The following is a 25,000-nucleotide window of genomic DNA, read 5'->3' on the forward strand; positions in this document are numbered from 1 at the left end:
TTAGTTTTTAACAAGCTAACATTGGTGTGTTGTTAACATGCTAACTTTAGTATGTTAACATGCTAATGTTAATATGTAGTTAACATGCTAACGTTAGTATGTGAACAACATGCAAACTTTAGTATGTTAACATGCTAATGTTAGTATGTAGTTAACATGCTAATGTTAGTATGTAGTTAACATGCTAACGTTAGTATGTTAACATGCTAATGTTATGTTAACAACATGCCAACGTTAATGTTTTTAACATGCTAATGTTGGTGTGTTATTAACATGCTAACTTTAGTATGTTAACATACTTCTAGTATGTAGTTAACATGCTAACGTTATGTTGTTAACATGCAAACTTTGGTATGTTAACATGCTAATGTTAGTATGTTGTTAACTTTAGTATATTAACATGTTAACATTAGTGTGTTGTTAACATGCTAATGTTAGTATGTTGTTAAGATGCCACCATTAGTATGTTGACATGCTAATGTTAGTAAGTTCATGTTAACATGCTAACTCTTTTGAGCTATTTTTACACTTAGTCACATAATTTGGTACAGCACACATTACCCTTTTTTATGCTAACATTAGCGTGCTAACTTATTTTTTAGTTAATTTCTAATTTTACACCTTAGCCATAGAACTTGGCAACAAATGCTAAATCATGGAATGCTCACAGTTAACATGTTTTTCATGCAAACATTAGCATCGACTGACTAACAAGGACGTAAAATATATATAAGTTTTAATTATCAGCTCCTTAATTATTTTTCCAATATAATTAGTTCCTGTGTTTCAATGGCAACAGCTAAATAAGTGTGCTGTGTAAAGAAACTCCACTTAAGAGTTGAAGACTTTAATATTAAAGCAGACAAGGTCATGTTTTGGCTACACAAGCTCCTCCCACTCGAAATGGTGGCGAGACCAAAAAACACATGTTTGGCGTCATTAGCTGCTGTTGACTTCCTGAAGAAGCACCATTAAATGATAAATATTCACATTGATATATAATATATATATTACTATTTCAAAGTAAACTTATATAGAATATTTGACAACATTCAGACAGGAGGGGGCGGGGCTTATCTGTTTGGCAAACAATGTCATTCCACAAGTTGGCCAAGATGGAGGAGCGAAGACAGGAAAGGAGAGGATGAAAGATGTCCTGGTGGGGGGGCGTGGCTACTGCAGGTATCGGTACACCTTGAAGCAGTGGTTGCCGGAGTCGGCCACGGCCACGTTGCCGTCCGAGGTGAGGGCCAGACCTTGGGGGCCGTACAGAGGGTCTGCAGAGGTGTTGATGTAAGACAGGAAGGAACCTGTGCTGTCGAACACCTGACACACAAACACACCTCAGTTAAACTGACAATCATCTCTAAAGGATATCACCACATGGGCTCAGGAACACTTCAGAAAACCACTGTCACTAAATACAGTTTGCACTACTATGCAAAGCCAAAGCCATTGATCAACAACATCCATACTTCAAAATCAAAGCATACGGAGGCCATTTTGATATTTTACATGCAGAGGATTTCTGACAGTTAGTTTATTTACCGAATAACTGTCTTTTATTAATGTTTTAGGCAACACTGCTTACTTCCTGGACAAAAAGTCACACCAGCGCTGGCACAGGCGTCCTTCAGATTTCTCCCTCAGTGAAGCGAGTACTTTGTTTGACTTCATTTACCCTTGCTTCCCGCCGTGCGTTGAAGAGCATGGTCTTTAGATGGAGACAGGTGTGGACAATATTGGAGACACTTGTCCCTAAGGATGATGTTCTTTAAGAATCTTTAGATGGGGACAGGTGTGGACAATATTGGAGACACTTGTCCCTAAGGATGATGTTCTTTAAGAATCTTTAGATGGAGACCATTGTGGAAAATATTGGAGACACTTGTCCCTAGGGATGTTGTTCTTTAAGAATCTTTAGATGGAGACAGGTGTGGACAATATTGGAGACACTTGTCCCTAAGGATGATGTTCTTTAAGAATCTTTAGATGGAGACAGGTGTGGACAATATTGGAGACACTTGTCCCTAAGGATGATGTTCTTTAAGAATCTTTAGATGGAGACAGGTGTGGACAATATTGGAGACACTTGTCCCTAAGGATGATGTTCTTTAAGAATCTTTAGATGGAGACCATTGTGGAAAATATTGGAGACACTTGTCCCTAGGGATGATGTTCTTTAAGAATCTTTAGATGGAGACAGGTGTGGACAATATTGGAGACACTTGTCCCTAAGGATGATGTTCTTTAAGAATCTTTAGATGGGGACAGGTGTGGACAATATTGGAGACACTTGTCCCTAAGGATGATGTTCTTTAAGAATCTTTAGATGGAGACAGGTGTGGACAATATTGGAGACACTTGTCCCTAAGGATGATGTTCTTTAAGAATCTTTAGATGGAGACAGGTGTGGACAATATTGGAGACACTTGTCCCTAAGGATGATGTTCTTTAAGAATCTTTAGATGGGGACAGGTGTGGACAATATTGGAGACACTTGTCCCTAAGGATGATGTTCTTTAAGAATCTTTAGATGGAGACAGGTGTGGAAAATATTGGAGACACTTGTCCCTAGGGATGATGTTCTTTAAGAATCTTTAGATGGAGACAGGTGTGGACAATATTGGAGACACTTGTCCCTAAGGATGATGTTCTTTAAGAATCTTTAGATGGAGACCATTGTGGAAAATATTGGAGACACTTGTCCCTAGGGATGATGTTCTTTAAGAATCTTTAGATGGAGACGGGTGTGGACAATATTGGAGACACTTGTCCCTAAGGATGATGTTTGTTAAGAAAGCAGGGAGTTGGAGACCATTATTGAATCCTCTTATCAAACTGCTTCCTTATGTCAGTGTTTCTCAAGCGTTCAAAAGCACACAGCGGTCTTTAGATGGAGACCATTGTGGACAATATTGGAGACACTTGTCCCTAGGGATGATGTTCTTTAAGAAATCATGGAGTCTTTACTTTGTTTACTGGGATGTTCACCCCCCAATTTGGTTTTCCTGAAACATTTGACATATTTTGTTTATTGTTCAACATTTTTGATGAAAACATTTATATTGTGACGACTTTGAAAATAAAAACCATCAAATTGGCCCCTGCATACTTTCATTTGTCAGCGAGTGGCCCTCAATGGAATAAGTTGTTTCTGCTCAAACTATGACAATATATCCAAAATGTAAAATTCATACTTAGCAAAGAATGTATCGCTAAAGGAGGGATGACTTTACTAGTTTTGCTAAATAGTACTGCTTCCTAATTTGGTCAAAAATGTGAGTACAATCCAAAGCCTACAATGTAGTTTATTCATCAATAGCTAAACATATCTACATACTAATAAACTACTACAATGCAGTAAACTATACCATATAGTAGATCAATTACTATTCAACTACAGAAATGTAGTTTAATAGTTCATTTACCCAGGAACTACACTGTAAGTGTACTGTTCCAAACTACTGCCTATAGTCATAATACTGCATAGTTTAGCCAGTACATGGAAGTAATGTACACACTAAGTAGCAGATATATATACAGTATACATCACCAGTGCTGAGTAACTAGCAATGTACTAACAAGTCCTGTACTTCATCATACTGATAAATATATGCAGTACATGAAAGCAAATCAAAAGCTAGTGGTAGTATTGCAGTAATTGGTAGTACTGCAATACTTGGTAATATTGCAGTACTTGGTAGTATTGCGGTGTGAATGTACTTCGTAGTATTGCAGTACTTGGTAGTATTGCAGTGTGACAGTACTTGGTAATATTGCAGTACTTGGTATTATTGCAGTACTTGGTAGTATTGCAGTACTTGGTAGTACTTCAGTGTGACAGTACTTGTATTCTGCTGTTTCCCCAGTCGGCCACGATGATGTTTCCGTTGGCGTCCACCGCCACTCCCGTGGGGGCGTTGAATTGTCCGTTTCCTTCGCCGTGAGAGCCGAACTTGAACAGGAACTCTCCGTCGGCGCTGTACACCTTGGAACATGAACATAACTATTTTTGTAGTATTTTTACCAACACTATCATCACATTGCTTACACACTCGCCCCGCCCACATGTTAACCTGAATGCTAGCATGTTTATTAGCCTGAATGCTAGCATGTTTATTAGCCTGAATGCTAGCGTATTTGAAATGTATTTTTATTTCACGGAGAAAACAAAAAAGTACAGGTTTGGTTAATAATAGCAAGGTTTATGAGGACAATGATAAAGCGATATATTGTATTTCGGCCGCTTGGATACTTTTTAAATGATTTTGTAGCAAACCTGTCTCCGAGCGAATAAATAGAGAGAAGTCTAAAGGGCGGACTTGGTGACAGAGAAGTCTCGTCCTCACCTTCACTGAGTGGTTGTGGAAGTCCGTCACTATGATGTCGTTCTTGCTGTTGACGGCGACAAAGTGCGGACCTGCAGGCAGCAAGTGAGAGAAGATAGAATGTTCCAGAACACTCAGCTGACAATTAGACACGGAGCGCTCTGATTGGCTGAGAGGAACGCTGTTTATGGAGAATGTTCAAGAACGTACGAAAAATGGAAACAGACGAGGGAAAAAAATATATAAAAAATATATTTTTTCTCTTAATATGTTTTTTGTAGGAGGACAAACATGACAAAAACCTTTTTATAAAGTACACTGTTTTTATTAAACATGCTTCATTGATTCGAGTATTTGGCGAGAGCCGTTTTGTCCTACTCATTTTGGCGGTCCTTGAACTCACCTTAGTTTGTTTACATCAGGGGTCAGCAACCTTTTTGAAAGCAAGAACTACTGATTCATGCCAAGGGCCACCAGTTTGATACACATTTCAATAAATGGCCAGAAATAGACAATTTGCTCTATTTACCTTTAATAAATAAATGTATATATATAAAAAATGGGTATTTCTTTCTGTCATTCCGTCGTGCATTTTTTTTCCTTTTACGGAAGGTTTTTTGTAGAGAATAAATGATGAAAAAAAGACTTAATTGAACGGTTTAAAGGAGGAGAAAACAGGAAAAAAATGAAAATTACATTTTGAAACATAGTTTATCTTCAATTTCAACTCTTTAAAATTCAAAATTCATCCGAAAAAAGAAGAGAACTAGCTAATTTGAATCTTTTTGAAAAAATTAAAAAAAGAATTTATAGAACATCATTAGTCATTTTTCCAGATTAAGATTAACTTTAGAATTTTGCTGACATGTTTTAAATAGGTTAAAATCCAATCTGCACTTTGTTAGAATATATAACAAATTGGACCAAGCTATATTTCTAACAAAGACAAATCATTATTTCTTCTAGATTTTCCAGAACAAAAATTTCAAAAGAAATTCAAAAGACTTTAAAATAAGATTTAAATTTGATTCTACAGATTTTCTAGATTTGCCAGATTATTTTTTTCGATTTTTAATCATAATAAGAATAAAGAAATATTTCAAAAATATTCTTTGTCAAAAAAACAGAAGCTAATATGAAGAATTTAATTAAAATGTATTTATTATTCTTTACAATTAAAAAAAATAAATTTACTTGAACATTGATTTAAATTGTCAGGAAAGAAGAGGAAATAATTTAAAAGGTAAAAAGGTATATGTTTTTAAAAATCCTAAAATCATTTTTAAGGGTGTATTTTTTCTCTAAAATTGTCTTTCTGAAAGTTATAAGAAGCAAAGTAAAAAAAATAAATGAATTTATTTAAACAAGCGAAGACCAAGTCTTTAAAATATTTTCTTGGATTTTCAAATTCTATGAGTTTTGTCTCTCTTAGAATTAAAAAAGGTCGAGCAAAGCGAGACCAGCTTGCTAGTAAATAAATACAATTTAAAAAATAGAGGCAGCTCACTGGTAAGTGCTGCTATTTGAGCTATTTTTAGAACAGGCCAGCGGGCGACTCATCTGGTCCTTACGGGCGACCGCGTTGGTGACCCCTGGCCTAGAACATGTAGCATGACTATTAGCGAGCTCGCTAACAGAGCGCTCTGATTGGCCAAGAGGAGCGCTGTCATGGAGAATGTTCTAGGACATTCTATTAGCTCGCTAGCTATTGTTTGTCAACATTATTGTGCGCCAAGCCAATTTTTTTTTACTACATAAATGTCGAATCATGAAAGTAAAAGCCACATTTTCTAATTGGCTTAATAACTTAATTAAATTAAATCTTGGAAAAATGATAAAACATACAAAAACCCTTAAATGGATTTTATTATTGCAGAAATTTTAAGTGAATTAGATTAGCCTTTTATTTGTCTGTTTGAATTTTGTATCTTATCCCATTTTTTTGTTATTATTATCTATTATTAATTTTATATTCAATTTGTATTTGCTTTGGTTTACTTTCCTCTACATGTTTTGTGAAAAAGAGTATTTTTTTATTAAAAACAAACAAAAAAACAACAAAAACAAAAAATTAGCTAGCTAGCTAACGGAGCACTCTGATTGGCCGCGAGGAGCGCCGCCATGGAGAATATTCTAGAACATGTAGCGTGACAATTAGCTAGCTAACGGAGCACTGTGATTGGCTGAGAGGAACTCCATAATGTCGCATGACTATTGTTTAAAGTGTTGTAGTCAATCAATTCACTTTTTGTATTGGTTGCATTTTTTATTTTTATTTTTTCGGCGCCATGACTAGGGAAGGTTGTTTGGGGTGGGTCATATAGGTAGATGTTGTGCTGAAATCAAAACACCTCATGACGTCTAGCAGTCCAAATTGAAAGACTATGTAAATGATGTTGCAATTTCTAACAGCAACAAAGCAAATGAGACAAACACTTCATCGTACGTAAAGTAACGCTCCAATTTGACAAAACTGTGCTTGCTTGAGGCTAATAGGCGTTGGCTTTGCAATTGAAATGCTAGGATTAGCATTAGTGAATTTACATGGCAATACACCTCCAAATCTGTTAAGGAAAACCAAGATGCACGTTACAATCAAACCGATGGAGTGTAATAAGTACGATACTTACAGCATTACCACTTTTTAGGGCGCGGCAAAAACCACAACACCCCACACTGCAAACTATACACTACTGCCATCTAACGTCTTGGACTTGCAACTTGTAGTACTTGCAAGTAAAACTCAGAAATGTGACAACAAAACAAGACAGCAGTTATCATAATCATCTTATTTTTTAATTTGTAATACTGGGTACAGTATCGGTGCAAATGTGATCCCGTCCGTCTGCCATGGAAATAACAAGCAAGGGATTACGCTTTCAACTTGATTTATCTGACTAGAAATAACTATTACAACTTTTCTTATAAAATGATTTAATTTAGTGTATTTCAACCTTTTTTCTCATTCAATTTGAACTTTATTCTAGCACAATGTATGTATTTTTGTAATATTATTTCATTACAGCTAGAACTCAAATAAAATTCGTCTTCGTATTCATCAAACATTATCCTTCTCAAATTAACTTTTATTTCCCATTTTACTACATTTTTTGTTCAAAATATTAAATCTTAATATTAAAACCTGCATTTTTCTAACTAATACGTCTCTTGTCAAATTATTTAATTATACTTATTACAAAAATAAAATGTGTCTTTTTAATCATCAAACTTTAGCCTTCTCTGATGACCTTTTATTCCCCATTTTACTCCATTTTTGGGGGGGATAAATATTAAAACTTAATAACAAAACCTGAATCTTTCTAACTATTATGTCTCTTTTAAAATGATTTGATTACAACTGTTACAAAAAAATTTTTTTTATTTTTATTCATCAAACTTTATCCTTCTCTAATGATCTTTTAATTCCGATTTTACGCCATTTCTAGTTTGCAAAATTTTGAAACTTATTAAAACCTGCATCTTTCTAACTATTGTGTGTCTTGTAAAATTATTTAATTACACCTATTACAAAAATAAAATTATTTTTATTCATCAACATTTAGCCGTCTCATATTAACTTTTATTTCCCGTTTTACTCCATTTTTTTTCAAAATATTAAATCTTAATATTAAAACCTGCATATTTCTAACTATTATGTCTCTTGTAATATTTTTTTTAAGTACACCTATTACAAAAATAAATTTTTTATTTATATTCTTAAAACTTTATCCTTCTGAAACTAACTTTTATTTCCAATTTTACTCCATTTTTGGGGAGGGGGGGGGGTATTGAATTTTGATATTAAAACCTCAATCTTTCTAACTATTATGTCTGTGGTAACATTATCTAATTACATCTATTACAAAAATATAAATCTTTTTATTCATCAAACTTTATCCTTCTCGAATGAACTTTAATTTCCCATTTTACTCAATTTTTTTTTGCAAAATATTAAATGTTAATATTAAAAACTGCATCTTTGTAACTATTATATCTCTTGTAAAATTGTTTAATTACAACCATTACAAAAATAAAATTGTTTTTGTTTTTGTTCATCAAACTTTATCCTTATCCTTTTATTTCTGATTTTTCTCCATTATTTTTGTGCAAAATATTAAATCTTAATAGTTACAAAGATGCAGGTTTTAAAATTATGTCTCCTATACATTTTTTAGATTACACCTATTACAAAAAAAAAATCTTTTTTTTATTCATCAAACTTATATCCTTCTCGAATGAACTTTTATTAATCATTTTACTCCTTTTTTTGGTTGCAAACTATTGAATGTTAATATTAAAACCTGCATCTTTCTAACTATTATGTATTTGGTAAAATGATTTAATTACAGCTATTACAAAATTAAAATTATTTTTTCTCATCAACATTTATCCGTCTCATATTAACTTTTACTTCCCATTTTACTCCATTTTTTTTTTTCAAAATATTAAATCTTAATATTAAAACCTGCATATTTCTAACTATTAAGTCTTTAGTAAAATGATTTAATTACACCTCTTACTAAAATTATTCGTTTTATTCATCAAACTTTATCCTTCTCAAACGAATTTTTATTTCAGATTTTACTCCATTTTGTTTTTTGCAAAATATTGAATGTTAATATTAAAACCTGAATCTTTCTGACTATTATGTCTCTAGGAAAATTATTTTATTACGCATCAAAAAATAAATAAAGAAATAAAAAATGTTTATATATATATATATATATATATATATATATATATATATATATATATATATATATATGTATATATATATATATATATATATATATATATATATATATATATATATATATATTATTTTTATTCATCAAACTTTATCCTTCTCTAATGACCTTTTATTTCCCATTTTACTCCATTTTTGGGGGGCTGATTATTGAAACTTAATATTCAAACCTGAATCTTTCTAACTATTATGTCTCTTGTAAGATTATTTAATTAAACCTATCAAAAAATACAAGAATTTGTATTCATTAAACTTGATCTTTTTCAAATTAACTTTTAACATTTTACTCCATTTTTCTTTTCAAAATATTAAATTTTAATATCAAAACCTGAATATTTTTAACCATTACGTCTCTTGTAAAATTATTTAATTACACTTATTACAAAAATATGGTTTTCCTTTTAATCATCAAACTTTATTCTTCTCTAATTAACTTTTATTTCCCATTTTACTCCAAAAAAATTGCAAAATATTAAATCTTAATATTAAAACCTGGATCTTTCTAACTATTATGTCTCTTGTAAAATGATTTAATTATACTAATTACAAAGATAACATTTTAGTTTTTATTATCAAACTTTATCTTTCTGTAATGATATTTATTTCCCATTTTACTCCATTTTTTGGGGCTAAATATTGAAACTTAATATTAAAACCTGCATCTTTCTAACTATTATGTCTCTTGTCAAATTAGTTCATTACACCTATTACTAAAATAAAATGATTTGTATTCATCAAACTTTATCCGTCTTAAATTATTTCCCATTTTACTTCTTTTTTTTTCAAAATATTAAATCTTAATATTAAAACCTTCATCTTTCTAACTATTATGTCTCTTGTCAAATTATTTAATTATACTTATTACTAAAAAACAATTTTTACTTTTATTCATCAAACTTTATCCTTCTTTCATGTCCGATTTTTAATCTTATTATTAAAAGCTGCATCTTTTTTTAATCTTATTATTAAAAGCTGCATCTTTCGATGACATCGCCTGGCGGTTTCTTTGGCCGACTCCGCCCCCAAACGCGGGGTTTTTGGCGTCATGCAGGATCAATTGCGTGAAAAGGTTAGTCAGGTTTGATCATGTGATCGGCAGTCAGCAGGAAGTGACACGCTGATCACGTGATCAGGAGGAGAGGAAGTGCTGACGGGAAGCAGAGTGATCAGGAAGTGCGGACAGGAAGTGGGAGTACTTACTGAAAACCGAGCCAGACTTATTTAGGCTTGGGCCCAGTTTGTCTGAGGCCCACCCCGGCGGAAGGACAAAGAAAAAGCAAATAAGAGAAGGTGGAAGTGACAAGAGTGCAGAGGCCAGGTGTGTTTCTCACCTGCAAAGTGTCCCCGCAGAGGCCAGGTGTGTTTCTCACCTGCAAAGTGTCTGTCCGTGACGCCCCGCCCTCCGAACTTGCTGAGCAGCTTGCCGTTGGACTGGAAGATGAAGACGCAGCAGGCCTTGTTGTCCACCGTGATGATGTGACCGTTCTTGTCCACCGCCACGCCCTTCGGACCCATCAGGCGCCCCGCCCCGATCTTGTTCTGCGGGAGGACGGCGCATCACGTCGGCGACGGCGAAGGCGACGGACCCGCGGTGGCGTTGAGCGGATGTGCTCACCTTGAACTTGCCGTCGGAGGAGAAGATGCTGACCCAGCGGTTGTCGTAGTCGGCCACCACGATGTCGCCGTTGGGGTCCACGGTCACGCCCGTGGGCCGCTGCAGTTGCCCCGGCGACCGGCCGCGCACGCCGAAGCGCATCTTGAACTGGCCGTCGTTGGAGAAGACCTGGGGGCGGTTGCCGCGGTGATGAGGATGAAGCCCGCTGAAAAGGTGCGAGAGCGGAGGCGCTCACCTGTATGCACTGGTTGTTGCTGTCGGCCACCACCACTCGGCCGCCGCCGGACGCCGAGATGCCCTGGAGGTTGCTGAACTCTCCCCTCTCTCGGCCCCGGGACCCTGGTCACATGACCACATGGTTCCACATTGCAAGTATTGTGGATTCTATGTAACATGTTTAAGTGTTCTCTTGGCAATCGAGTTTATTTTTCTTGGCCTCAGTCCTGAACCCCTCCACTAGGGCCCAGTCTGAGACTGAAACTTTTGTTTTTTTTCTTTTTAACTCATCCACGACATAAAATAAAAGACGTGACGCAACATGAGAAAACACATGACTCATCTTGACATGACTCATCTTGACATGACTCATCTTGACATGACTCATCTTGACATGACTCATCTTGACATGACTCATCTTGACATGACTCATCTTGACATGACTCAACATGACATGACTCAACATGACATGACTCATCTTGACATGACTCATCTTGACATGACTCATCTTGACATGACTCATCTTGACATGACTCATCTTGACATGACTCATCTTGACATGACTCATCTTGACATGACTCATCTTGACATGACTCATCTTGACATGACTCATCTTGACATGACTCAACATGACATGACTCATCTTGACATGACTCATCTTGACATGACGTCATCTGACATGACTCATCTTGACATGACTCATCTTGACATGACTCATCTTGACATGACTCATCTTGACATGACTCAACATGACATGACTCATCTTGACATGACTCATCTTGACATGACTCATCTTGACATGACTCATCTTGACATGACTCAACATGACATGACTCATCTTGACATGACTCATCTTGACATGACTCATCTTGACATGACTCATCTTGACATGACTCATCTTGACATGACTCAACATGACATGACTCATCTTGACATGACTCATCTTGACATGACTCATCTTGACATGACTCATCTTGACATGACTCATCTTGACATGACTCATCTTGACATGACTCATCTTGACATGACTCATCTTGACATGACTCATCTTGACATGACTCATCTTGACATGACTCATCTTGACATGACTCATCTTGACATGACTCAACATGACATGACTCATCTTGACATGACTCATCTTGACATGACTCATCTTGACATGACTCATCTTGACATGACTCATCTTGACATGACTCATCTTGACATGACTCATCTTGACATGACTCAACATGACATGACTCATCTTGACATGACTCATCTTGACATGACTCAACATGACATGACTCAGCTTGACATGACTCATCTTGACATGACTCATCTTGACATGACTCAACATGACATGACTCATCTTGACATGACTCAACATGACATGACTCAACATGACATGACTCATCTTGACATGACTCATCTTGACATGACTCAACATGACATGACTCATCTTGACATGACTCATCTTGACATGACTCATCTTGACATGACTCATCTTGACATGACTCAACATGACATGACTCATCTTGACATGACTCATCTTGACATGACTCATCTTGACATGACTCATCTTGACATGACTCATCTTGACATGACTCAACATGACATGACTCATCTTGACATGACTCATCTTGACATGACTCATCTTGACATGACTCAACATGAAATGACTCATCTTGACATGACTCATCTTGACATGACTCAACATGACATGACTCATCTTGACATGACTCATCTTGACATGACTCATCTTGACATGACTCAACATGACATGACTCATCTTGACATGACTCATCTTGACATGACTCAACATGACATGACTCAACATGACATGACTCATCTTGACATGACTCATCTTGACATGACTCATCTTGACATGACTCATCTTGACATGACTCATCTTGACATGACTCATCTTGACATGACTCATCTTGACATGACTCAACATGACATGACTCATCTTGACATGACTCATCTTGACATGACTCATCTTGACATGACTCATCTTGACATGACTCATCTTGACATGACTCATCTTGACATGACTCAACATGACATGACTCATCTTGACATGACTCATCTTGACATGACTCAACATGACATGACTCAGCTTGACATGACTCATCTTGACATGACTCATCTTGACATGACTCAACATGACATGACTCATCTTGACATGACTCAACATGACATGACTCAACATGACATGACTCATCTTGACATGACTCATCTTGACATGACTCAACATGACATGACTCATCTTGACATGACTCATCTTGACATGACTCATCTTGACATGACTCATCTTGACATGACTCAACATGACATGACTCATCTTGACATGACTCATCTTGACATGACTCATCTTGACATGACTCATCTTGACATGACTCATCTTGACATGACTCAACATGACATGACTCATCTTGACATGACTCATCTTGACATGACTCATCTTGACATGACTCATCTTGACATGACTCAACATGACATGACTCATCTTGACATGACTCAACATGACATGACTCAACATGACATGACTCATCTTGACATGACTCATCTTGACATGACTCAACATGACATGACTCATCTTGACATGACTCATCTTGACATGACTCATCTTGACATGACTCATCTTGACATGACTCAACATGACATGACTCATCTTGACATGACTCATCTTGACATGACTCATCTTGACATGACTCATCTTGACATGACTCATCTTGACATGACTCATCTTGACATGACTCATCTTGACATGACTCAACATGACATGACTCATCTTGACATGACTCATCTTGACATGACTCATCTTGACATGACTCATCTTGACATGACTCATCTTGACATGACTCAACATGACATGACTCATCTTGACATGACTCAACATGACATGACTCATCTTGACATGACTCATCTTGACATGACTCATCTTGACATGACTCAACATGACATGACTCATCTTGACATGACTCAACATGACATGACTCATCTTGACATGACTCATCTTGACATGACTCATCTTGACATGACTCATCTTGACATGACTCATCTTGACATGACTCATCTTGACATGACTCATCTTGACATGACTCATCTTGACATGACTCAACATGACATGACTCATCTTGACATGACTCAACATGACATGACTCATCTTGACATGACTCATCTTGACATGACTCATCTTGACATGACTCAACATGACATGACTCATCTTGACATGACTCAACATGACATGACTCATCTTGACATGACTCATCTTGACATGACTCATCTTGACATGACTCATCTTGACATGACTCATCTTGACATGACTCATCTTGACATGACTCATCTTGACATGACTCAACATGACATGACTCATCTTGACATGACTCATCTTGACATGACTCATCTTGACATGACTCATCTTGACATGACTCATCTTGACATGACTCATCTTGACATGACTCATCTTGACATGACTCAACATGACATGACTCATCTTGACATGACTCAACATGACATGACTCATCTTGACATGACTCATCTTGACATGACTCATCTTGACATGACTCATCTTGACATGACTCATCTTGACATGACTCATCTTGACATGACTCAACATGACATGACTCATCTTGACATGACTCAACATGACATGACTCATCTTGACATGACTCATCTTGACATGACTCATCTTGACATGACTCAACATGACATGACTCATCTTGACATGACTCATCTTGACATGACTCATCTTGACATGACTCATCTTGACATGACTCATCTTGACATGACTCAACATGACATGACTCATCTTGACATGACTCATCTTGACATGACTCATCTTGACATGACTCATCTTGACATGACTCATCTTGACATGACTCATCTTGACATGACTCATCTTGACATGACTCAACATGACATGACTCATCTTGACATGACTCATCTTGACATGACTCATCTTGACATGACTCATCTTGACATGACTCATCTTGACATGACTCAACATGACATGACTCATCTTGACATGACTCATCTTGACATGACTCAACATGACATGACTCATCTTGACATGACTCATCTTGACATGACTCATCTTGACATGACTCATCTTGACATGACTCATCTTGACATGACTCATCTTGACATGACTCAACATGACATGACTCATCTTGACATGACTCATCTTGACATGACTCATCTTGACATGACTCATCTTGACATGACTCAACATGACATGACTCATCTTGACATGACTCATCTTGACATGACTCATCTTGACATGACTCATCTTGACATGACTCATCTTGACATGACTCAACATGACATGACTCATCTTGACATGACTCATCTTGACATGACTCAACATGACATGACTCAGCTTGACATGACTCATCTTGACATGACTCATCTTGACATGACTCAACATGACATGACTCAGCTTGACATGACTCATCTTGACATGACTCATCTTGACATGACTCATCTTGACATGACTCATCTTGACATGACTCAACATGACATGACTCATCTTGACATGACTCATCTTGACATGACTCATCTTGACATGACTCAACATGACATGACTCATCTTGACATGACTCATCTTGACATGACTCATCTTGACATGACTCATCTTGACATGACTCAACATGACATGACTCATCTTGACATGACTCATCTTGACATGACTCATCTTGACATGACTCATCTTGACATGACTCATCTTGACATGACTCATCTTTACATGACTCATCTTGACATGACTCAACATGACATGACTCATCTTGACATGACTCATCTTGACATGACTCATCTTGACATGACTCATCTTGACATGACTCAACATGACATGACTCATCTTGACATGACTCATCTTGACATGACTCATCTTGACATGACTCATCTTGACATGACTCCACATGACATGACGCAACATGACATGACACAACATGACATAAAACACAACATGAGGAACCATCATGACCTGATGCATCCTGACAGGACGCAACATGACATAAGACGCAACATGACAGGATGCAACATGACATTATGTCGGCCCATGACCCTTGACCCCGGTCTTCCAACAGGTGATGACACGCTAAAAGACGGCGACCCCTGACCCTTGACCCCGGTCTTCCAACAGGTGATGAGAGGCTAAAAGACGGCGACCTCTGACCCTTGACCCCTGTCTTCCAACAGGTGATGAGACGCTGAAAGACGGCGACCCGTGACCCTTGACCCCGGTCTTCCAACAGGTGATGAGAGGCTAAAAGACGGCGACCCCTGACCCTTGACCCCGGTCTTCCAACAGGTGATGAGAGGCTAAAAGACGGCGACCCCTGACCCTTGACCCCGGTCTTCCAACAGGTGATGAGAGAATAAAAGACGGCGACCCCTGACCCTTGACCCCGGTCTTCCAACAGGTGATGAGAGGCTAAAAGACGGCGACCCCTGACCCTTGACCCCGGTCTTCCAACAGGTGATGAGAGGCTAAAAGACGGCGACCCCTGACCCTTGACCCCGGTCTTCCAACAGGTGATGAGAGGCTAAAAGACGGCGACCCGTGACCCTTGACCCCGGTCTTCCAACAGGTGATGAGAGGCTAAAAGACGGCGACCCGTGACCCTTGACCCCGGTCTTCCAACAGGTGATGAGAGGCTAAAAGACGGCGACCCGTGACCCTTGACCCCGGTCTTCCAACAGGTGATGAGACGCTAAAAGACGGCGACCCCTGACCCTTGACCCTGGTCTTCCAACAGGTGATGAGATGCTAAAAGACGGCGACCCCTGACCCTTGACCCCGGTCTTCCAACAGGTGATGAGAGGCTAAAAGACGGCGACCCGTGACCCTTGACCCCGGTCTTCCAACAGGTGATGAGAGGCTAAAAGACGGCGACCCGTGACCCTTGACCCCGGTCTTCCAACAGGTGATGAGAGGCTAAAAGACGGCGACCCGTGACCCTTGACCCCGGTCTTCCAACAGGTGATGAGACGCTAAAAGACGGCGACCCCTGACCCTTGACCCTGGTCTTCCAACAGGTGATGAGATGCTAAAAGACGGCGACCCCTGACCCTTGACCCCGGTCTTCCAACAGGTGATGAGAGGCTAAAAGACGGCGACCCGTGACCCTTGACCCTGGTCTTCCAACAGGTGATGAGAGGCTAAAAGACGGTGACCCCTGACCCTTGACCCCGGTCTTCCAACAGGTGATGAGAGGCTAAAAGACCCGTGACCCTTGACCCCGGTCTTCCAACAGGTGATGAGAGGCTAAAAGACGGTGACCCGTGACCCTTGACCCCGGTCTTCCAACAGGTGATGAGAGGCTAAAAGACGGCGACCCGTGACCCTTGACCCCGGTCTTCCAACAGGTGATGAGAGGCTAAAAGACGGCGACCCCTGACCCTTGACCCCGGTCTTCCAACAGGTGATGAGAGGCTAAAAGACGGCGACCCGTGACCCTTGACCCCGGCCTCACCCACTCTGTAGATGAGCTCGTCCTCGATGGGGTTGTCCTTCTTCTTGGTGGTGCTGTACATGCTGGAGGGCCGCCGCACCGCCTTCTGCCTGATGTGGCCCCCGGTGCCGGCGGGAGACTTGACGCGTCGCTTGAGGTGGTCGGGCGAGGTCGGGAGGTCGCAGGACTTGACCACGCGCAGACGGAAGGGGCTCCCGCGTACGGGCTGCCCGTAGAGCGCCAGGGCGAAGGAGTACTCGCCCTCGGAGCGCAGCGTGTAGCCCACCTCGTACGTCCCGTTCTTGTTGTCCGTCACGTCCGGCTCGGCCACACGGACGCCGTCCGTGGACACGATGTGGGCTTTTAAAAGGGCGTTCCCCGTCCTCACCAGTTCTCCGTCCTACAGGGAAGCAGCGGCGTCACCTAGACGACCCAAACAACGGAAAGTGGTGTCCTACTTTGTCTTTGGTGGTCACGGTGATGCTGTGGTGCTGCCCGGTGGCGGCGTGGCGTAGACCCTCCCCCGTGGCGACGGAGGTGTGAGCCACCGCCGCGGTGGTGAGGAGGACGCCGAGATTCTGGATGGAGCGCCGCAGACCTTCAGTCTCCACCTGTAGACAGGAGAAAAGTCCTTCCAGCGGCCATGAAAAGATCCAGCAGACTTTGGACGCTGACTACCTGACAGTCCAGATGTTCGTTCTGATGCGGTCGCTCCGGGAAGTCGTGTCTCGCCAGCGCTGTCACGCGCTCGCTCATTTGCTTCTGAACCAACAGAACCTGAAGACAACCCCACACCGCATTGGACTGAAGTTCTGGGACACGGACAGCCGCTGGTCCTACCTCAGTGGCGGTCCCGTGGTTGAGAGCCTGCTCCGTGAAGCTGCAGCTGCTCTGGATGTGGTCTCTGGCCTGCAGGAGGGAGGCCAGCTGGGCCTGCAGAACCTGCAAAAACCAGCCGCTTCAGAAAGGAGAGCGGGCAGTACTCAAGGAGGTGGACCTGGTCCAAGGGACTAGCGACCTTCTGCTTGGCGCTGCAGATGTTCTCCAGGTCTGTGATGAGGCTGGTCTTGCGCTGGTCCAAGGCTCGCTGCAGCTCCTCGAAGGTGCTTGTTATGTCCGCCACCGCCTCCTTCTTCCTCTCCGCCAGCAGGCGGGAGATCTCGCTCACCAGCTCGATGGCGGCCGTGAGCTGAGGCAGCCTGATGGAAGAACAGCACGCTCGCCTTGAAAACCGAACCTTCGCCGACTCGCATGATGGGACAGGAAGTTGCGGAAACAGGACATGACGCCAGATGACATGCGCTAACACGACATTACGCAACGTGAGAAGACGCATCAGGACATGACGTGACATGACATGGCGTAACATGACATGACACAACATGACATGGCATAACGTGACATGACACAACATGACATGGCGTAACATGACACAACATGACATTGCGTAACATGACATGGCGTTACATGACATGACGTGACATGACATGGCGTAACATGACATGACACAACATGACATGGCATAACGTGACATGACACAACATGACATGGCGTAACATGACACAACATGACATTGCGTAACATGACATGGCGTTACATGACATGACACAACATGACATGGCGTAACATGACATGGCGTTACATGACATGACACAACATGACATGGCGTAACATGACATGGCGTAACATGACACAACATGAAATTGCGTAACATGACATGGCGTTACATGACATGACACAACATGACATGGCGTAACATGACATGGCGTAACATGACACAACATGACATGGCGTAACATGACATGGCGTAAGATGACATGGCGTAACATGACATGACACAACATGACATGAAGTAACATGACATGACGTAACATGACATGACGTAACATGACATGACGTAACATGACATGGCGTAACATGACATGGCGTAACATGACATGGCGTAAGATGACATGGCGTAACATGACATGACACAACATGACATGAAGTAACATGACATGACGTAACATGACATGACGTAAAATGACATGGCGTAACATGACATGGCGTAACATGACATGGCGTAACATGACATGGCGTAACATGACATGGCGTAACATGACATGACGTAACATGACATGGCGTAACATGACATGGCGTAACATGACATGGCGTAAGATGACATGGCGTAACATGACATGACACAACATGACATGAAGTAACATGACATGACGTAACATGACATGACGTAACATGACATGGCGTAACATGACATGGCGTAACATGACATGGCGTAACATGACATGGCGTAACATGACATGACGTAACATGACATGACGTAACATGACATGATGTGACATGACATGACGTGACATGACATGAAGTAACATGACATGGCACAACATGACATGACGTGACATGACATGGCGTAACATGACATGGCGTAACATGACATGACACAACATGACATGAAGTAACATGACATGACGTAACATGACATGACGTAACATGACATGGCGTAACATGACATGGCGTAAGATGACATGACACAACATGACATGACGTAACATGACATGACACAACATGACATGGCGTAAGATGACATGGCGTAACATGACATGACACAACATGACATGGCGTAACATGACATGACACAACATGACATGACGTAACATGACATGACACAACATGACATGGCGTAAGATGACATGGCGTAACATGACATGACACAACATGACATGGCGTAACATGACATGACACAACATGACATGGCGTAAAATGACATGACGTAACATGACATGACGTAACATGACATGGCGTAACATGACATGACACAACATGACATGGCTTAACATGACATGACACAACATGACATGGCTTAACATGACATGACACAACATGACATGACGTAACATGACATGACGTAACATGACATGACACAACATGACATGACGTAACATGACATGACACAACATGACATGGCGTAAGATGACATGGCGTAACATGACATGACACAACATGACATGACGTGACATGACATGACGTAACATGACATGGCGTAACATGACATGACGTAACATGACATGACACAACATGACATGGCGTAACATGACATGGCGTAACATGACGTGGCGTAACATGACATGGCGTAACATGACATGACACGACATGACATGACGTAACATGACATGACGTAACATGACATGACGTAACATGACATGACACAACATGACATGACACAACATGACATGGCATAACGTGACATGACACAACATGACATGGCGTAACATGACACAACATGACATTGCGTAACATGACATGGCGTTACATGACATGACACAACATGACATGGCGTAACATGACATGGCGTTACATGACATGACACAACATGACATGGCGTAACATGACATGGCGTAACATGACACAACATGAAATTGCGTAACATGACATGGCGTTACATGACATGACACAACATGACATGGCGTAACATGACATGGCGTAACATGACACAACATGACATTGCGTAACATGACATGGCGTTAGATGACATGACACAACATGACATGGCGTAACATGACATGACACAACATGACATGGCGTAACATGACATGGCGTAAGATGACATGGCGTAACATGACATGACACAACATGACATGAAGTAACATGACATGACGTAACATGACATGACGTAACATGACATGGCGTAACATGACATGACACAACATGACATGGCGTAACATGACATGGCGTAAGATGACATGGCGTAACATGACATGACACAACATGACATGAAGTAACATGACATGACGTAACATGACATGACGTAACATGACATGGCGTAACATGACATGGCGTAACATGACATGGCGTAAGATGACATGGCGTAACATGACATGACACAACATGACATGAAGTAACATGACATGACGTAACATGACATGACGTAACATGACATGGCGTAACATGACATGGCGTAACATGACATGGCGTAACATGACATGGCGTAACATGACATGACGTAACATGACATGACGTAACATGACATGATGTGACATGACATGACGTGACATGACATGAAGTAACATGACATGGCACAACATGACATGACGTGACATGACATGGCGTAACATGACATGGCGTAACATGACATGGCGTAACATGACATGACACAACATGACATGAAGTAACATGACATGACGTAACATGACATGACGTAACATGACATGGCGTAACATGACATGGCGTAAGATGACATGACACAACATGACATGACGTAACATGACATGACACAACATGACATGGCGTAAGATGACATGGCGTAACATGACATGACACAACATGACATGGCGTAACATGACATGACACAACATGACATGACGTAACATGACATGACACAACATGACATGGCGTAAGATGACATGGCGTAACATGACATGACACAACATGACATGGCGTAACATGACATGACACAACATGACATGGCGTAAAATGACATGACGTAACATGACATGACGTAACATGACATGGCGTAACATGACATGACACAACATGACATGGCTTAACATGACATGACACAACATGACATGGCTTAACATGACATGACACAACATGACATGACGTAACATGACATGACGTAACATGACATGACACAACATGACATGACGTAACATGACATGACACAACATGACATGGCGTAAGATGACATGGCGTAACATGACATGACACAACATGACATGACACAACATGACATGACGTAACATGACATGACACAACATGACATGACGTAACATGACATGACACAACATGACATGGCGTAAGATGACATGGCGTAACATGACATGACACAACATGACATGACGTGACATGACATGACGTAACATGACATGGCGTAACATGACATGACGTAACATGACATGACACAACATGACATGGCGTAACATGACATGGCGTAACATGACATGGCGTAACATGACATGACACGACATGACATGACGTAACATGACATGACGTAACATGACATGACGTAACATGACATGACGTAACATGACATGACGTAACATGACATGACGTAACATGACATGACGTAACATGACATGACACAACATGCTCACGTTGGCCCTGTAATGAAAGGGGCCAAGAAGTGGGGTCACCTGCTGTGAATGGCGTCCAGCTGCGTTCTGAGCGCCGCCTTCTGCTGCTCCACCACGTGGTGCAGAGGGACGGTGGCGTGCTGGCGGTGTTCCCCCTCCGTACAGTCCACACACATGGCCGTGTCGCAGGACTCGCAGTAGAACTCCATCACCTGCAGGAAGACAAAGTGGTGCTTGGCAGTGACGGCCAGGTGGGTCAAAGTGCCACGCCCACCTTTCCTTCGTGGTTTGGACAGCTGAGAGGTTTCCCCGCCGCCGCCGCGCTGAGCGACTCCAGCACGCTGCAGGCCTCCGGTCTGGAACACTCAGGGTCTCGCTGCAGGACCTGATCAGAGGTCAAGTGTTGGTTAAGTGACGAGGATTGCAGCAGTTAACAACAAAAGGAGAATCATGTGCCTGGAAATTGTTTCAGCTGAGGACGGGGAAGACGTATTGGGAATCATGACAAGTGATTGATGGAATGGTCAGAGCTGTGGGCACTCAGACTTATGTGCTTTTCTAAAGTAAATCACAGACTGGATAACATCTAGGAGAAGCTTTCTGCCCTGCAAGACAAACTCGTTATCCATTTGAAGACCAGAAATGGACAATTTGAGTAAACATTCAAATTAGTTTTTGGTTTCTTAAACCCAAACATTCTAATGTGGATTTTGTTTTCCGGCTGCAAGGGCTAAGCGAGGACAGTGCAGCAAAGAAGCTCCAAATTCATCAAACTGTTTTGCATGGATAAACATCTTTTGTTGGACTGACTGGCAGGGTTATCGCTAAGATCAGGAGCCAAGCGACTCTTTGAGGTACCCCACCCCCCCCCTCCGTCCACGCCTCACCCGATGCGGTATGACGGACAACGGAGCAGCGCCCCTGGTGGCCTCATCTTCGCCCCCCTCATTCCTTGTCGCAAGCATCAATTGTTGACTGATGGGATGTTTAGATCTTCCGGTTTGGATGAAGAATTCATCATAACCCACCGGAATGTTTAAAAAAAATGAAGAAATAAAATTGCATTTTTTTGTGTCTAAATCGGATGTCAAAGTTGACCAACTTGTGGGTTTATGTCCACAAACTTCTACTTTTCAGGTGAGAGGCATGAGTTATAGTCTAGAATTAACTTTCACCAACTCGGAGGCGATGCAGCAGCTCAATATGTCAACATAGCAGCATAAGCTTGTACGCTCTCTGTGATCAATGCGTCGCTAAAAGTAGTTAATAATGATAATAATAATAAATAAAAAAATTATAAAAATATCGCTAATACATCAGCTGTTATTTAACATATTTTGATGACTTAAAATGCATTAAAAAAGAAAAACAAATGTCTTAAATGGGGATTGGGAATGACAAGCAAAATTCCTACTCCGTGAAAATGTATTTACTGGACTTTATTCTTCTTTTTTTCTTCTTGAATGCGCCTGAAAGAGTGGCAGCATGTCAAAGTAGATCCTTTGACTTCCTATTATTATTATTATTATTACATAAAATATTTATTTTTGCTATTATTCTCAACTTTTCTTGCTTTTTTAAAAACCACTTTATCTTTTATTTTGTATAAAATATGACTTATGAATAAAATATGACTTATGTATAAAATATGACTTATTTTGTATAAAATATGACTCATTTTGTATAAAATATGACTTATGTATTAAATATGACTTATTTTGTATAAATATGACTTATTTTGTATAAATATGACTTATGTATAAAATCTAAATATAAAATATGACTTGTGTATAAAATGACCTATTTTGTATAAAATATGACTTATTTTGTATAAATATGACATATAGGAAATACAAATATAAATCATATAAAATATGACTTATGAATAAAATATGACTTATGTATAAAATATGACTTATTTTGTATAAAATATGACTCATTTTGTATAAAATATGACTTATGTATTAAATATGACTTATTTTGTATAAATATGACTTATTTTGTATAAATATGACTTATGTATAAAATCTAAATATAAAATATGACTTGTGCATAAAATGACCTATTTTGTATAAAATATGACTTATTTTGTATAAATATGACGTATATGAAATACAAATATAAATCATATAAAATATGACTTATGAATAAAATATGACTTATTTTGTATAAAAGATGACTTATTTTGTTACTTTTCTTTGATTCTTTTCGGACTTTTTCTCCTTTGGCTGTAAAGAGTTGAGCAGAAAGGAGCTGTTGTTGCTCTCCTCACCAGCTCTATGAGGATCGTGGTTGGACATTCCCCCGCGGAACTAGAGAAAAAAGCGGCGGGGATGTCGTGCCGGCACGACGATGAAGGAGCATGGAAGCAAATTTAAGCTGCAATTCTCTCTGTCCTCATAGGGAACGTGCGCTTTTGGCGATTTTTGGGGGGAACAATTTCTCTTGTGGATCAGTAAAGTTTGTCTAAGTCTAATTAAAGACGCTAAAGGAGGGATTACAGTAATTGGAAGCAGTAGAAAATGGACAGAAGGATAAAAGCTGTTGATGGTGCAATACCAGAAATCCCCACAGGGCGGCCT

The 25,000-nt window shown here is 40.1% G+C and overlaps 1 protein-coding gene across 11 annotated transcripts in view; it reads right to left on the reverse strand.

The window, feature by feature from the left end:
• Positions 1-831: 831 nt before the first annotated feature.
• LOC133552033 (tripartite motif-containing protein 3-like) overlaps positions 832-25,000 on the reverse strand; it is a 62,649-nt gene continuing 38,480 nt past the window's right edge. For 5 of the 11 annotated variants that reach the window (XM_061899311.1, XM_061899313.1, XM_061899314.1 and 2 more), the window contains 13 exons: positions 22,693-22,803; positions 22,479-22,630; positions 18,368-18,548; positions 18,190-18,291; positions 18,028-18,126; positions 17,808-17,960; positions 17,371-17,749; positions 10,929-11,032; positions 10,694-10,861; positions 10,410-10,617; positions 10,279-10,320; positions 3,851-3,991; positions 832-1,326 (listed from right to left, as the gene is read on the reverse strand). In XM_061899311.1, the coding sequence (XP_061755295.1) occupies positions 1,019-1,326; positions 3,851-3,991; positions 10,279-10,320; positions 10,410-10,617; positions 10,694-10,861; positions 10,929-11,032; positions 17,371-17,749; positions 17,808-17,960; positions 18,028-18,126; positions 18,190-18,291; positions 18,368-18,548; positions 22,479-22,630; positions 22,693-22,803 (2,148 nt within the window). In that variant the 3' untranslated portion in view covers positions 832-1,018. Of the gene's footprint in view, positions 1,327-3,850; positions 3,992-4,352; positions 4,424-10,278; positions 10,321-10,409; positions 10,618-10,693; positions 10,862-10,928; positions 11,033-17,370; positions 17,750-17,807; positions 17,961-18,027; positions 18,127-18,189; positions 18,292-18,367; positions 18,549-22,478; positions 22,648-22,692; positions 22,804-24,977 lie in introns of those variants that run through there. The other 6 variants (XM_061899321.1, XM_061899316.1, XM_061899318.1 and 3 more) reach the window with 6 other exon arrangements.

Source organism: Nerophis ophidion, linkage group LG04 (genome assembly GCF_033978795.1).
Source record: "Nerophis ophidion isolate RoL-2023_Sa linkage group LG04, RoL_Noph_v1.0, whole genome shotgun sequence".
Classification (NCBI taxonomy): domain Eukaryota; kingdom Metazoa; phylum Chordata; class Actinopteri; order Syngnathiformes; family Syngnathidae; genus Nerophis; species Nerophis ophidion.